This window comes from Carassius gibelio, chromosome B16 (genome assembly GCF_023724105.1).
Source record: "Carassius gibelio isolate Cgi1373 ecotype wild population from Czech Republic chromosome B16, carGib1.2-hapl.c, whole genome shotgun sequence".
Taxonomy (NCBI): Eukaryota; Metazoa; Chordata; class Actinopteri; order Cypriniformes; family Cyprinidae; genus Carassius; species Carassius gibelio.
In genome coordinates, this window is record NC_068411.1 from 17,160,968 (window position 1) to 17,173,254 (window position 12,287).

Here is a 12,287-nt window from a genome sequence, read left to right on the forward strand (position 1 = left end):
CATTTAGTTGATACTCGTCTCGTGGACTCGTGGCAATGACTCCATCAATTATTAATAATTACTAAAGTATTTAAAATGGAAGCAAGTGTTATATTTAAATATTATATTGTTTAGTAAATATTTTAGTTTCTATTTTATTTTGTATTGTTTTGTTTTTATTCCTCTTTCCTTTTCTGTTAAATTTTTGCCCAAGGAAATGGAAAATTGGAGTACAGGAATTGTGAGATTGTGAAATTGAAAATTGTTTTGCAGTTGCTTATACATAAATCTGTCATGTTTGTCCTTTTTTTTGGGGGGGGGGGGGGGGTGGACCTACTGTATGCGTAAAGATATGCCAAATGCATGCATTTATGTATGTCCAGCATTATTTGTGCAACAGCTGACCATCTTTTGTGTGTTTCTTTGTGTCATCAGACTTCGTAAGGAGGGCTACACAGTGCAGGTGAATGTCAATGACTATCTGGATATCTACTGTCCTCACTACAACAGCAGCCAGAGAGGCGTCGCCGAGCAGTACGTGCTCTACATGGTCAGTTATCGTGGTTACCGTACATGTGACCCGCAGCTGGGCTTCAAACGCTGGGAGTGTAACCGTCCCCACGCCCCGCACGCACCAATCAAATTCTCTGAAAAGTTCCAGCGCTACAGCGCCTTCTCACTCGGCTACGAGTTCCACGTCGGGCAGGAGTATTATTATATCTGTGAGTATATAGTGAGCTTTACCTCACCTATACATACTTCCAAGTCTATTGTGACACAGCCCTGTATGTTTGTGTATTACTGTATATGAATCTCAAAGTTTTAGAATAATAAATTATTATTTTGCATTACTACATTATTATTTACTAAATTATTAAGCACATCATCCCAGAACCCAGATTTTCACAAGTGGATAAAATGTGAAAAAGTTATCTATACTTTCTTTTTTTTTGTACTATTTGTTGTCCTGCCTTTAATTTATGTTAAATTAAAATGATTAAAATATCTATTTATATGTTATAATAGCTACTGCAATAATTTTACAAATATGATTAATGATAATTTATTGATTATTGCTAATCAGAATATTGGGCATTTAATAATAATATTAACAGTTGTTGTTATTTTTATTTATACATAAAAAATTAAGTGCAAAGTATATTAATATTGTTTTTTATTTTTTGTTGAAATTGGGGTGAAATTTTAACATTTTGTGTGAGATTCAACAGTTTGTGAATATAGAATGTTTTATAACTCTCATTGGATTATGTATAACAACTGTGTCCTTTGGATGTACAGTACTAAAGTACTAAAGAATATTACAGTTATGAATCCTGTTTCTGTTGATTGACAGATGACTGACATTTTGCGGTATTTTTTTAGCCACACCCACTCATCACCACGGCCGGAGCTGCCTGAGATTAAGAGTGTATGTCTGCTGCTCAACAGGTATCGACCTCTATCCATCCATCTGTCCATCCATCATTCCATCATACATCCATCCATCAACTCATCATTTCATCCATCCATCGACCTCTTCTATTTTTCAGTCAGTTGATCCACCTGTCAGCCCATTTATGAAGTTCACTCAGTCCGTGTTTCTTTAACTCCTCTATCTGTCTTTCTGAGAATTAAATCAATCCGTTTACACAGAAAGCACACTCTCTCCCTCTCTTTTCCCACTAGGTTTCACATCTTAATTTTGTTGTTTGGCACTGCAGTGATTCCAAACTGAGGGTTACTTGAAAAGATTTCAATTTTGATTTGTTAAACCTGCACTATCATTCAAAATTAAGATTCATACAAATTTTTTGAAGAACTTTTATTCAGAAATTATGCATTAAGTGGTAAATGCAGGAAATGTTAAGGATTTCTATTTCAAATAAATTTTGTTCTTTTGAACTGCTTGTCCATAAAATATTAAATCAGCACAGCTGTTTTCAACTTTGCTAATGGTTCTTGTGCACCAAATCAGCATATTTGAATGATCTCTGAAGGATCATGTGACAGACTGTAATAATGTTGCTGAAAATTCAGCTTTGCTATCACAGAAATAAATACCATTTTGAACTAGATAAAAAAGTTCGTCAAGACAAACTTTAAGTTGGCTTGAGAAAGCCTGACCAGAAAGTCTGAAAAAGTTTGAAAAGTTTGAAAAGTTTGAAAAGTTTAAGTTTAAAAAGTTTTAAGTTTGATGGTTTTCAGTCTAAGATAGATAGATAGATAGACAGATAGACAGATAGATAGATAGATAGATAGATAGATAGACACAGTCAGAAGATAGATAGATAGCTAGATAGATAGATAGAGAGATAGATAGATAGATAGATAGATAGACAGTCAGAAGATAGATAGATAGATAGATATATAGATAGATAGATAGTTTGAAAATGTGAAAAGTTTAAAAAGTTTAAAAAGATTTAAGTTTAAGAAGTATAAAAATGACAGTGATTAACATATTGTTAGCATTACAAGCAAGTGACTATCATGTGACAAGCATGTACTTAGCATGATTAGCAAGGTATCTAGCATGTCGCTAGCATAATTAGCAAGTGACTAGCCATGTCGTTAGCATGATTAGCAAGTTACTAGCATGTCGCTAGCATGATTAGCAAGTTACTAGCATGTCGCTAGCATGATGTTAACATGATTAGCATGTTTCTAGCATGCGACTAGCATGTTGCTAACATGATTTTAACATGATTAGCATGCGACTACCATGTTGCTAGCATTATTTTAGCATGATTAGCATGTTGCTAGCATGATTTTAGCATGATTAGCATGCGACTAACATGTTGCTAGCATGATTTTAGCATGATTAGCATGTTGCTAGCATGATTTTAGCATGATTAGCATGTTGCTAGCATGATTTTAGCATGATTAGCATGCGACTAACATGTTGCTAGCATGATTTTAGCATGATTAGCATGTTGCTAGCATGATTTTAGCATGATTAGCATGTTGCTAGCATGATTTTAGCATGATTAGCAGGCGACTAGCATGTTGCTAGCATGATTTTAGCATGATTAGCATGTTGCTAGCATGATTTTAGCATGATTAGCATGCGACTAGCATGTTGTTAGCATGATTTTTAGCATGATTAGCATGTTGCTAGCATGTCTCTAGCATGATTAGCATGCGACTAGCAAGTTGCTAGCATGATTTTAGCATGATTAGCATGTTGCTAGCATGATTTTAGCATGATTAGCATGTGACTAGCATGTTCCTAGCATGATTTTAGCATGATTAGCATGTTGCTAGCATGATTTTAGCATGATTAGCATGTTGCTAGCATGATTTTAGCATGATTAGCAGGCGACTAGCATGTTGCTAGCATGATTTTAGCATGATTAGCATGTTGCTAGCATTATTTAAGCATGATTAGCATGTTGCTAGCATGATTTTAGCATGATTAGCGGGCGACTAGCATGTTGCTAGCATGATTTTAGCATGATTAGCATGTTGCTAGCATGATTTTAGCATGATTAGCATGTTGCTAGCATGTTGCTAGCATGATTTTAGCATGATTAGCATGCGACTAGCATGTTGCTAGCATGATTTTAGCATGATTAGCATGTTGCTAGCATGATTTTAGCATGATTAGCATGTTGCTAGCATGATTTTAGCATGATTAGCAGGCGACTAGCATGTTGCTAGCATGATTTTAGCATGATTAGCATGTTGCTAGCATGATTTTAGCATGATTAGCATGTTGCTAGCATGATTTTAACATGATTAGCAGGCGACTAGCATGTTGCTAGCATGATTTTAGCATGATTAGCATGTTGCTAGCATGATTTTAGCATGATTAGCATGTTGCTAGCATGATTTTAGCATGATTAGCATGTTGCTAGCATGATTTTAGCATGATTAGCATGCGACTAGCATATTGCTAGCATGATTTTTAGCATGACTAGCATGTTGTTAGGATAGATAGATAGATAAGTTTGAATAGATAGATAGATAGATAGATAGATAGATAGATAGATAGATAGATAGATAGATAGATAGATAGATAGATAGATGAGTTTGATAGATAGATAGATAGATAGATAGATAGAGTCAGAAGAAAGATAGAGTTAGATGATGATAGATAGATAGATAGATAGATAGATAGATAGATAGATAGATAGATAGATAGATAAATAGATAGATTAGTTTTAATATAGATAGATGAGTTTGATGATAGATAGATAGATAGATTAGTTTTAATATAGATAGATAAGTTTGATAGATAGATAGATAGATAGATAGATAGATTAGTTTTAATATAGATAGATAGATGAGTTTGAATATAGATAGATAGATAGATGAGTTTGATTATAGATAGATGAGTTTGATTATAGATAGATAGATAGATTAGTTTTAATATAGATAGATGAGTTTGATAGATAGATAGATAGATAGATAGATAGATAGATAGAGTTTGAATATAGATAGATAGATGAGTTTGAATGAGTTTGAATGGGTTAGTAATAGTACATAGGTTAGTCTGATTGAGTCTAATGGGCTTCAGTGTGTTTAGATTTGAATTTTTGACAGTTGGAGTTCACGGAATGTTCAGTTGAGCAGAGGCTTTTCAATGCAAGTCTATGGGATTTTTATGATTTTTAATCTTCAGTTTTATGAAAAGTATAAGTCCGATCAGTTAGAAAAGATATAGCACACCCGGCGAGATTAGTCTGAAGAGCTGGTCCGAGTTTGGAGTCTGTAGAGTTAAAGCTCTAGGAGGAGTTAGAGTTGATAATTTTGTCTCAGAAGAATAATAATAATAATAATAATAATAATAAGTTTAAATAGAATATCAGTAAGTTGGCTCTCTCAAGCCAACTTAAATATCAAAATAGAATTTTAAATTCAAATAACTTTTCACAATATTACCATTTTACTGTATTTTTGTACGTTCTTTGTAATCATAAGATAGTTTTTTCAAAAACATTTAAAAAAAAATCATACAGATGGCACTTTTTAGTGTATTTAACAGAATCTTTGACATTAAAATAAAAACAATCTAATTAAATAGTTATTATAAAATTATTATTTAAAATGTCTTACCTAATTGATACAATATCAAGCTGAAAACAGATAAAAACATACTAGCATAGAGAAGGCTTTTGGGGTATATAAAACAAAAAAAGGTTGGGAAACACTGCTATAACTTGCTCACTTGCTCTTCCTCTGTCATTTCTTCCCTCTCTCCCTCTCTCTCTCTCCTTCTCTCTTGTATCCAGGTGCTGTCAGGATTCATGTTCTCTCACAGTCAGTTTGCTGGCACTGAGTGTTATTTTAACCCCTCACCCTCTCTTTCTGTCAGTGTTCATGTTCATTAATAATATTCCAGTATGTGAGAGAGAGAAAGAGAGAGCATACTGTGTGCTGTCTTAACCTCTACCCTCTCTCTTGGTGTCTCTGAGTTCTTGTGTCAAGTGGAATCTGTTATTCCTGCTCAGTCAGGTCTGAACTCCAGTGCTTTGAGTTCAAAGGGCTGAAGCAGGGCTGATGTATTTATAAGGATGTGGAAAACTCCATATTAATGAGCTGATGAGTTGAATCAGGTGTGTTAGATTAGAGAGATAAAATGTGATGTCACCGGAGACCTTTAAGACCAAGATTGAGAACCACTGAGCTAAAAAAGAATCAAACAAAATTTAGTAGTTTTGAGATGCATTTTAAGAAGTTGAAATTAATACGCCATCTTTGAAAACACAACACATGTTATGGGACTCTTAAAGAGTCTGACTTTTTACATTTTTACAAAATTAAAGCAATACTAAATACCAAACCTAAAACAGCAACAGCAATAATAATAATTATTATTATTATTGTTGTTATTATTTTCTAAAATAAATGATTGCATTTTTACAGTGCAGTTGTTCTGGTCAAAACAAATGATTAAAATTCACACTTTCTGCTAAGCCGACAAAAAATTTTTTTTATCTATACCTACTACCCTGATTTATTTGGATATCAATTTCACAATTAAAAATAAATATATTTTATATTCACAATGAATAAATGTTGTGTTTTTTTTTCTCCTCAAATAAAAAAAAAATAAAAATTCACAACTTTTCTTTTTTACTTCCTGTTAAACTGAAAGAATATCTTTTTTCTAAGCACTGTTAAGAGTTTTTTTTTTTAATTCAAATTTACTTGCATATCTATTTTACAATACATTACAAATTTGTTTTACACTCAAGAATTTTATATCCACAATAAATGACATTTTTACTTTCTGTTAAACTGACATACTATATTTTTTCTAAACACTATAGAAACATAAATTTAAATTAAATGTATAAAATTCACAATAAAATAAAAATAAAATATTTTTCAAAACTATATCCAGTTTATCTTTCTGTCTTTTTTTCTGAACTGGGAACACTAACTACCCCATCACTTTCTCACCGCTGCGTATGACCTAGAGGAGCTTACAAATAAATTCCCAAGTCCTTTGAGAGCATGTCTATGATCCTTCAGAGAGAGGAGAGAGACTGTGTTCTGAATCTCCTTTCATGTCTTCCAGGATCTGATTCAGATGATGAGCCCCAGCCCACAGAGCCAGACTACACTCTAAGACCCAACATCAAAATCGATGACCTCGGTGAGTTACAGTTACACACACAACAGACGGACCACACTGACACTTATACATATGCATAGATATCACTGACTAAGTTGACATTTACACCCATGGATTCTGCGGCGTCCACATGCCTCTTTCCTAGTTATACAGTAAGCTCATAATTCACACGTGTGCATTAGCGCATATTTATTCTTATAAACAAATTGGGAAGGAAGTTACAAAAGCCAAATCCACTTTATGTGATTTGAATGTGTAATAAAAATGCATATGAGATCAACTCTAATTTGCTTTTCCTGTGCACACGGCGCACACCAAACAAACACAGCAGGTATCTGCTAACACACATCTGAGTGACACTAATGAAGCCACGAGCTAAAAGGCAAATGAAGCGTGAGCTGCCTAGCTATAGTTAGCTTGATTAGCGCTGAGGCTAGTGTTAGCACTGATTAGCAGTGGCAGAACTAGCCCTCCAGTTCCCAGCCTTACAGTTACATCCTGCATTTCCTCAGTAACCCGACTCAAGGACAGCGACGACCGCACCATTTAAATGAGAGAAAAGAAATTGATTTGACTTCAAGTGTTTTTAGGGAATAAAGAGGCATCGATCTGTTCGTGTTTTTTTTTTTTTTTCTCGAGCGTGTGTTTTGAGACAGATGGATGTGGATGTGTTTTGGGTCGTCTCTGGGTCGGAGCCACCTAACGATTTCCAATAACTGGAATCTGAGTAGCGGCTCTCTCCCGCTTGCTCCGATCGGGGGTTCAGTTTTCAAACGGGCCAGAGAGGGGAAGAGAACAACCGCAAGAGGCCAGCTGGGTCTCAGGAAGCCACACATCTTGGTACAGCTCCATATATCTGTGTCCAATAAACAAAAGAAACAGTCTCGTCCTTGCTCACTGCTGTCGCATTAGTATTGACCAACTTAAAGCACCAATGGAAATGATACATTTCGAAACTGCACTCTAAACTTCTACAAACAAATCAAAAACCGCCACAGGACACTCTAGAATGCTGCGAGTGCTTTTAAATTAAGTGCTTAAACATTTTTCTTTTTAATAATTTAAATAAAATTGGATTCTAAAGTCATTAGAAACATAAATTCTCATTTGCAGGATTCTTAATGTCAGTTCTGTAAATCTGCTGGAGCAGTTAGTCCCATTAATGGCAGTAAGTTTCACGCTACAGTTGGAATTCATATTAGTTGCACAAATATGCAGGCAATCACAAAAACAGATGCAATAAACACAAAGAAAGCTTTTATTTGGCCTTTAGGGATAATGCAGAGGAAGAAGATGTGTGTGGAATTTTGCTCATTCCATTCTCTTTATTGGCTTTTTTTTTTTTTTACAATAAAAACAAACCATTTCCTGCTTGTTTTAAGCAATTGGTTAATGTTGGATATCCTGAACTAACAATGAACAATACTTTTGCAGCATTTTGTTTAGAATAGCATTCATTTCTACTTATACACTACTGTTTGGAATCAGTGCAGATAATAATGTTTTTGAATGACTTGCTTATGTTCACCAAGGTTTTTAGCACTATTGCACAATTAATGTGCATTGATTACAAAATCTGTTTTTCCAATTTAGCAGACTTTAAGTATTCCAGTTTAGTATACTGAAAGTACAATTGCAGGGTGTTTTTGTTAAGTACGTAAATATATAAATGTAGTATACTATGAAGAAAAAAATTCTAATATATTTAAATCTATTTATTTTTCACTAGGGTAATGAACGCTATAAAATTATGTTCATTGTTATTTCTTGACACTTTAATGCATTACCTTATGTTAAGCTTCAACCCTTATTGTAAAGTATTACTGTGATATTCAATGAGATGCAAAGATCTCTCTGTATTGTAATGTAGGATTTGACTTCCCATTCGGGTCATTAATAGGACAAACTTATCCAATTTCTCTGTAATCCATTTTCCAATGGAGAAAAACAACTTAACGCTTACATCGTATCAGCTGATTAAGTCACATGACACGTCAGTAGTAATTCCAGCAAACTAAACAAGTTAGAAACGTCTATTCGTCTGGGTCATGAGATTGTATCTGTGTATGTTGGCACAGAGTGTTGAATTCCAGCATGTTAACAACATCACGTTCCAGAACATCCCACACAGCTTCTCTTTCCTGCCTGCCATCCAAGAACTCCAGTCAATCAAACATTCTTCACCCATGGTACACTTTCTTTACGCAGTGTCTTTTAAATGATTAATCTGTCAGATATTGTGTAAAACACAAAAATAAAGACTTACACATTTACCAGTGTTGAAATCCATTTTGCCTATAAATATAATACATGCAATTTAGTTTTTTCATCTTTAGTTTCATGAATTAACAGAAGAATAACAATACCAAAGTTTAAATATTTCAGTGATAAATGGAAAATTAGCACCCCAGACGTGTGTGGAACAACTGTCACATCTTTTGTCTGTGTGTAACAACAACATCATATTATTCTGTCAAAACACACTGACAAACTGTGTGCGTGTCTGGGGATGTTTGTGGCAGCCAGTTTGCGTCACACGCTATTCCTTGTGACCTGAAAGTGAAGACGTGTGTTTATTAACTTGTCTGTCACAGCGTCCGTGAACTGGAAGACACCTGCTCACAGTCGCAGACACCGAAAAACTGGTTTTGTCCGTCTCCTTTGATGATGTAACAGAATTCCATAGACTATTTGGGCACATTGGACACACCTCTTGTCATGATAATAGTTACATTTTAGTTTGCTGCGTTCACAATGAAGCCTGTCTATAACTACACATGAACACAGACACCTTCAGTACATACCTGAGTCACTGCGTTTTATTTTTAACTCCTTCCCTTAGGCCTCAGTTGGTCAGAGGGTTTTCTATACCTTAGTGAGTCACGCAATATTAGTGTCTAGACCTCGGCTTGTAATTTTGTTCTGTCTGTCTCTTTCCAGATGACTACGATAATCCAGAGGTCCCGAAATTGGAGAAAAGCATCAGCGGAAGCAGTCCATCCAGAGATCGCCTTCTCCTAACCGTGGCATCACTTTTCCTCATCACCCTTTCGGTCTCCTAGCATCCACATCCTAAACGTTGCATACCAACGTGGCCTTGGGGAGGGGGGAAAGAAAGGGTCCAGGGCCTTTAAATTTGCAGATAAAGACTAGGAAAGCAATGGGAGATGGAATACTTGATGCTGCAGCAGCTTACAGAGTGTCAAGCACCAGCCCACAATTCAACAGTGGTTTCCATATCTTATAACAGAGACACACTTTGCGTGTCACGCAGATAATACTAATACACCATAATGATAACTGTGCCATTTCAATTACAATAGTCCAGATTGTTTGTTTGTGTGCGTGCGAGTTTTTGAGTGTTTATGCGTTTGTGTGGCGCCTCCGGTGCTCGGGGGCGGAGTGGATCTGTACTTCGGTCTGAAGGTTTGATGGCTCTATTATCTGTGAATTGGCAGGTTAAAAGTTTAAAAGCATCTCGGATTCTGTTTGATGAGAACTGAAATGAAACCATCTAGAAGTTCAGGTTACTCGAACCCAGGAAAAAAAACTGAAGCGCTGTTTAATCCAATTCTAGAAGTATTTGTTTCTCTCTGTGTATTTCTGTTGCCAGAGAGACGTACAAACCGCTGGATGATCATGGAATTGCCGTTGGGGATGAACAGCAATATTCATTTGATGAGTTTAAACAAGTCTATAATAGAAACCGATCTCACAAGTCAAAATCAACTCATTTTGGACTTTATAAATTGTTGCCTCGTCAAAAGAAAAGCATTAAAATCCACTTACATCTGATTCTTGTGGTCGCACTTGAAAGCAAGGGCCGATGTGGTTGTTCTGTGATGCAGAGAATTGAGACAGAAGTGATTTTGCACGAGCGCAAACACAAGCGCGTTGAACACATTGAGACAGAAGCCAAATAGCTTTTTTTGTTGTTTTCGTTCCTTCTCCCTTTTGATAAAAGGTGCTTGAGTGTGTGAGTGATTGCAAGCGTATGTGTGTATGTGTATGTGTGTATTCGCTCATTGATGCTGGAAAAATCACCTGTAGACTTTATGGACTTCAATCGGAGGTGGACACCTACACAGACACTGTACATAAAACACTTGCATTTATTTATGTGTGGACGTCCTCCGATCATTTTTTCGGACAACGCTGGTTCCTGCTGGATTCGGAAAAGCTCCAAACCAGCTTTTGGCTGGTTCATTCCAGTTCGAACCAGTTCCACTCATCGCTGCCTGGTACTTGACTGCTTTCTGAGGTGATCAACAAGACCAAAAGGAAATCGAGAGGTCTGGTGGTTATAATCCGTTTCTACGGCAACAGTTATTCAGCTATACACACACACCTAAAGGCATTAGAGTCCAGCAGGAAATAAGAACAACACACACAGTAAGAAATAACAGCAATTGCTGACAACGATTCTGGTGACACTTTTGCCAAGAGTAATACAAGCAAACAAATGCTTCAAGGCAGGTAGTTATTGCATTCTTGCAAGCTTTTCAAAGGATAAACGGCAGCGTATGCATCAATCATTTTACAACAAGGTTCAAAATTAAGGTTCTAACTCTTTTAGACTAGCACCTTATCACAAAGGCAACGACATCATATCATGGCTCACAATGATTGCAGCAACCAGCGCCGCTTTTCGCCCTAGAGACAAGCAAATACTGCTTAAACTAGCGATGGCATGTGGTTTAGGAGAAATGATGTGTGGTAGAAGTTTTCTTACATAGAGTCATAATGTACACCTTCTCTCACAGCTACAGGCTGTATCTTTACATATTGATAAAGCCGTTTTATTGTATCATTCCGCTTTTGCTCTGAAAAATCATTTCAGTTTATGTGGAACATTACGTCTGCTTTGTATTCCATTACTACGGTTTCACACAAAGCAACTTCAGAACAAATGAACACTAATTTGAATGCTCAGAATGATACTTTACAGACTTGAATCTACATTTAATTTGTTTCATGTGGTCATTTCTAGGCATTGGGTTCAGAATAAGTAGGGTTTTGTGCTTTTGGGTTTTTCTGAAAATTTTGTTTTTCTGATGGAATAATGTCATATTTCAGAAGAGTCGATCAGGCTAAGAATCACTCTTCAAATGTTGCACTGACAAAAACTTGGACACGAGAATTGTACGTGTGTGTTAGAGACTGCAATTGTTAGAAGTTGACGTTTGTCTTAAAACTAGCCTAAATAACCTTTCAATTTTTGTGTTTGTGTGTGCGAGTATGAAAGAATGAGATCAAAGGGTAATAAAGATAAAAGACTGTGTGAATGTGTGTTTATGTGAGTTGTTTTCCATTGTTTATTCTAGGCATTTTCTGTGTGAGCAAGTGTGAGTCAAACAAACTGTATTGTTTTGGAGGAAACAACAAAAGCATTTATTAGTGTTGGACACAACTGATTACAATCATGTTTACCTTCAACTGGAATGAATTTAAAGGACTTGAAAAAAGAATCTGTAAACTGAACAAACCATAACAAAGCTTATAATAATTATAATCATGATTAAAAAAAAACACTAAGCCTTTGATTCATATTTGTTACAGACACAAAATAATTTTATGAACTCATGTATGGGTATTGAAATGTCCTGAATTTGATCAGTCAGTGGAAACCAAAGGACGAAATCTAATAAGAGTATACAATTTACAAACATCAACTCCCCCTCACTCTGACTTCCCATCTCCTCATAAATGTAGTTTCAGGTTTCCCACT

The 12,287-nt window shown here is 35.6% G+C and overlaps 1 protein-coding gene across 1 annotated transcript in view; it reads left to right on the forward strand.

Moving 5' to 3' along the window:
- LOC127975202 (ephrin-A3-like) overlaps positions 1 to 12,074 on the forward strand; it is a 57,764-nt gene extending 45,690 nt beyond the window's left edge. Inside the window, exons 2-5 of the mRNA XM_052579068.1 lie at positions 415 to 701; positions 1,363 to 1,428; positions 6,503 to 6,580; positions 9,500 to 12,074. Of these exons, the coding sequence (XP_052435028.1) occupies positions 415 to 701; positions 1,363 to 1,428; positions 6,503 to 6,580; positions 9,500 to 9,621 (553 nt within the window). The 3' untranslated portion in view covers positions 9,622 to 12,074. The remainder of the gene's footprint in view (positions 1 to 414; positions 702 to 1,362; positions 1,429 to 6,502; positions 6,581 to 9,499) is intronic.
- The last annotated feature ends 213 nt before the right edge of the window (positions 12,075 to 12,287 follow it).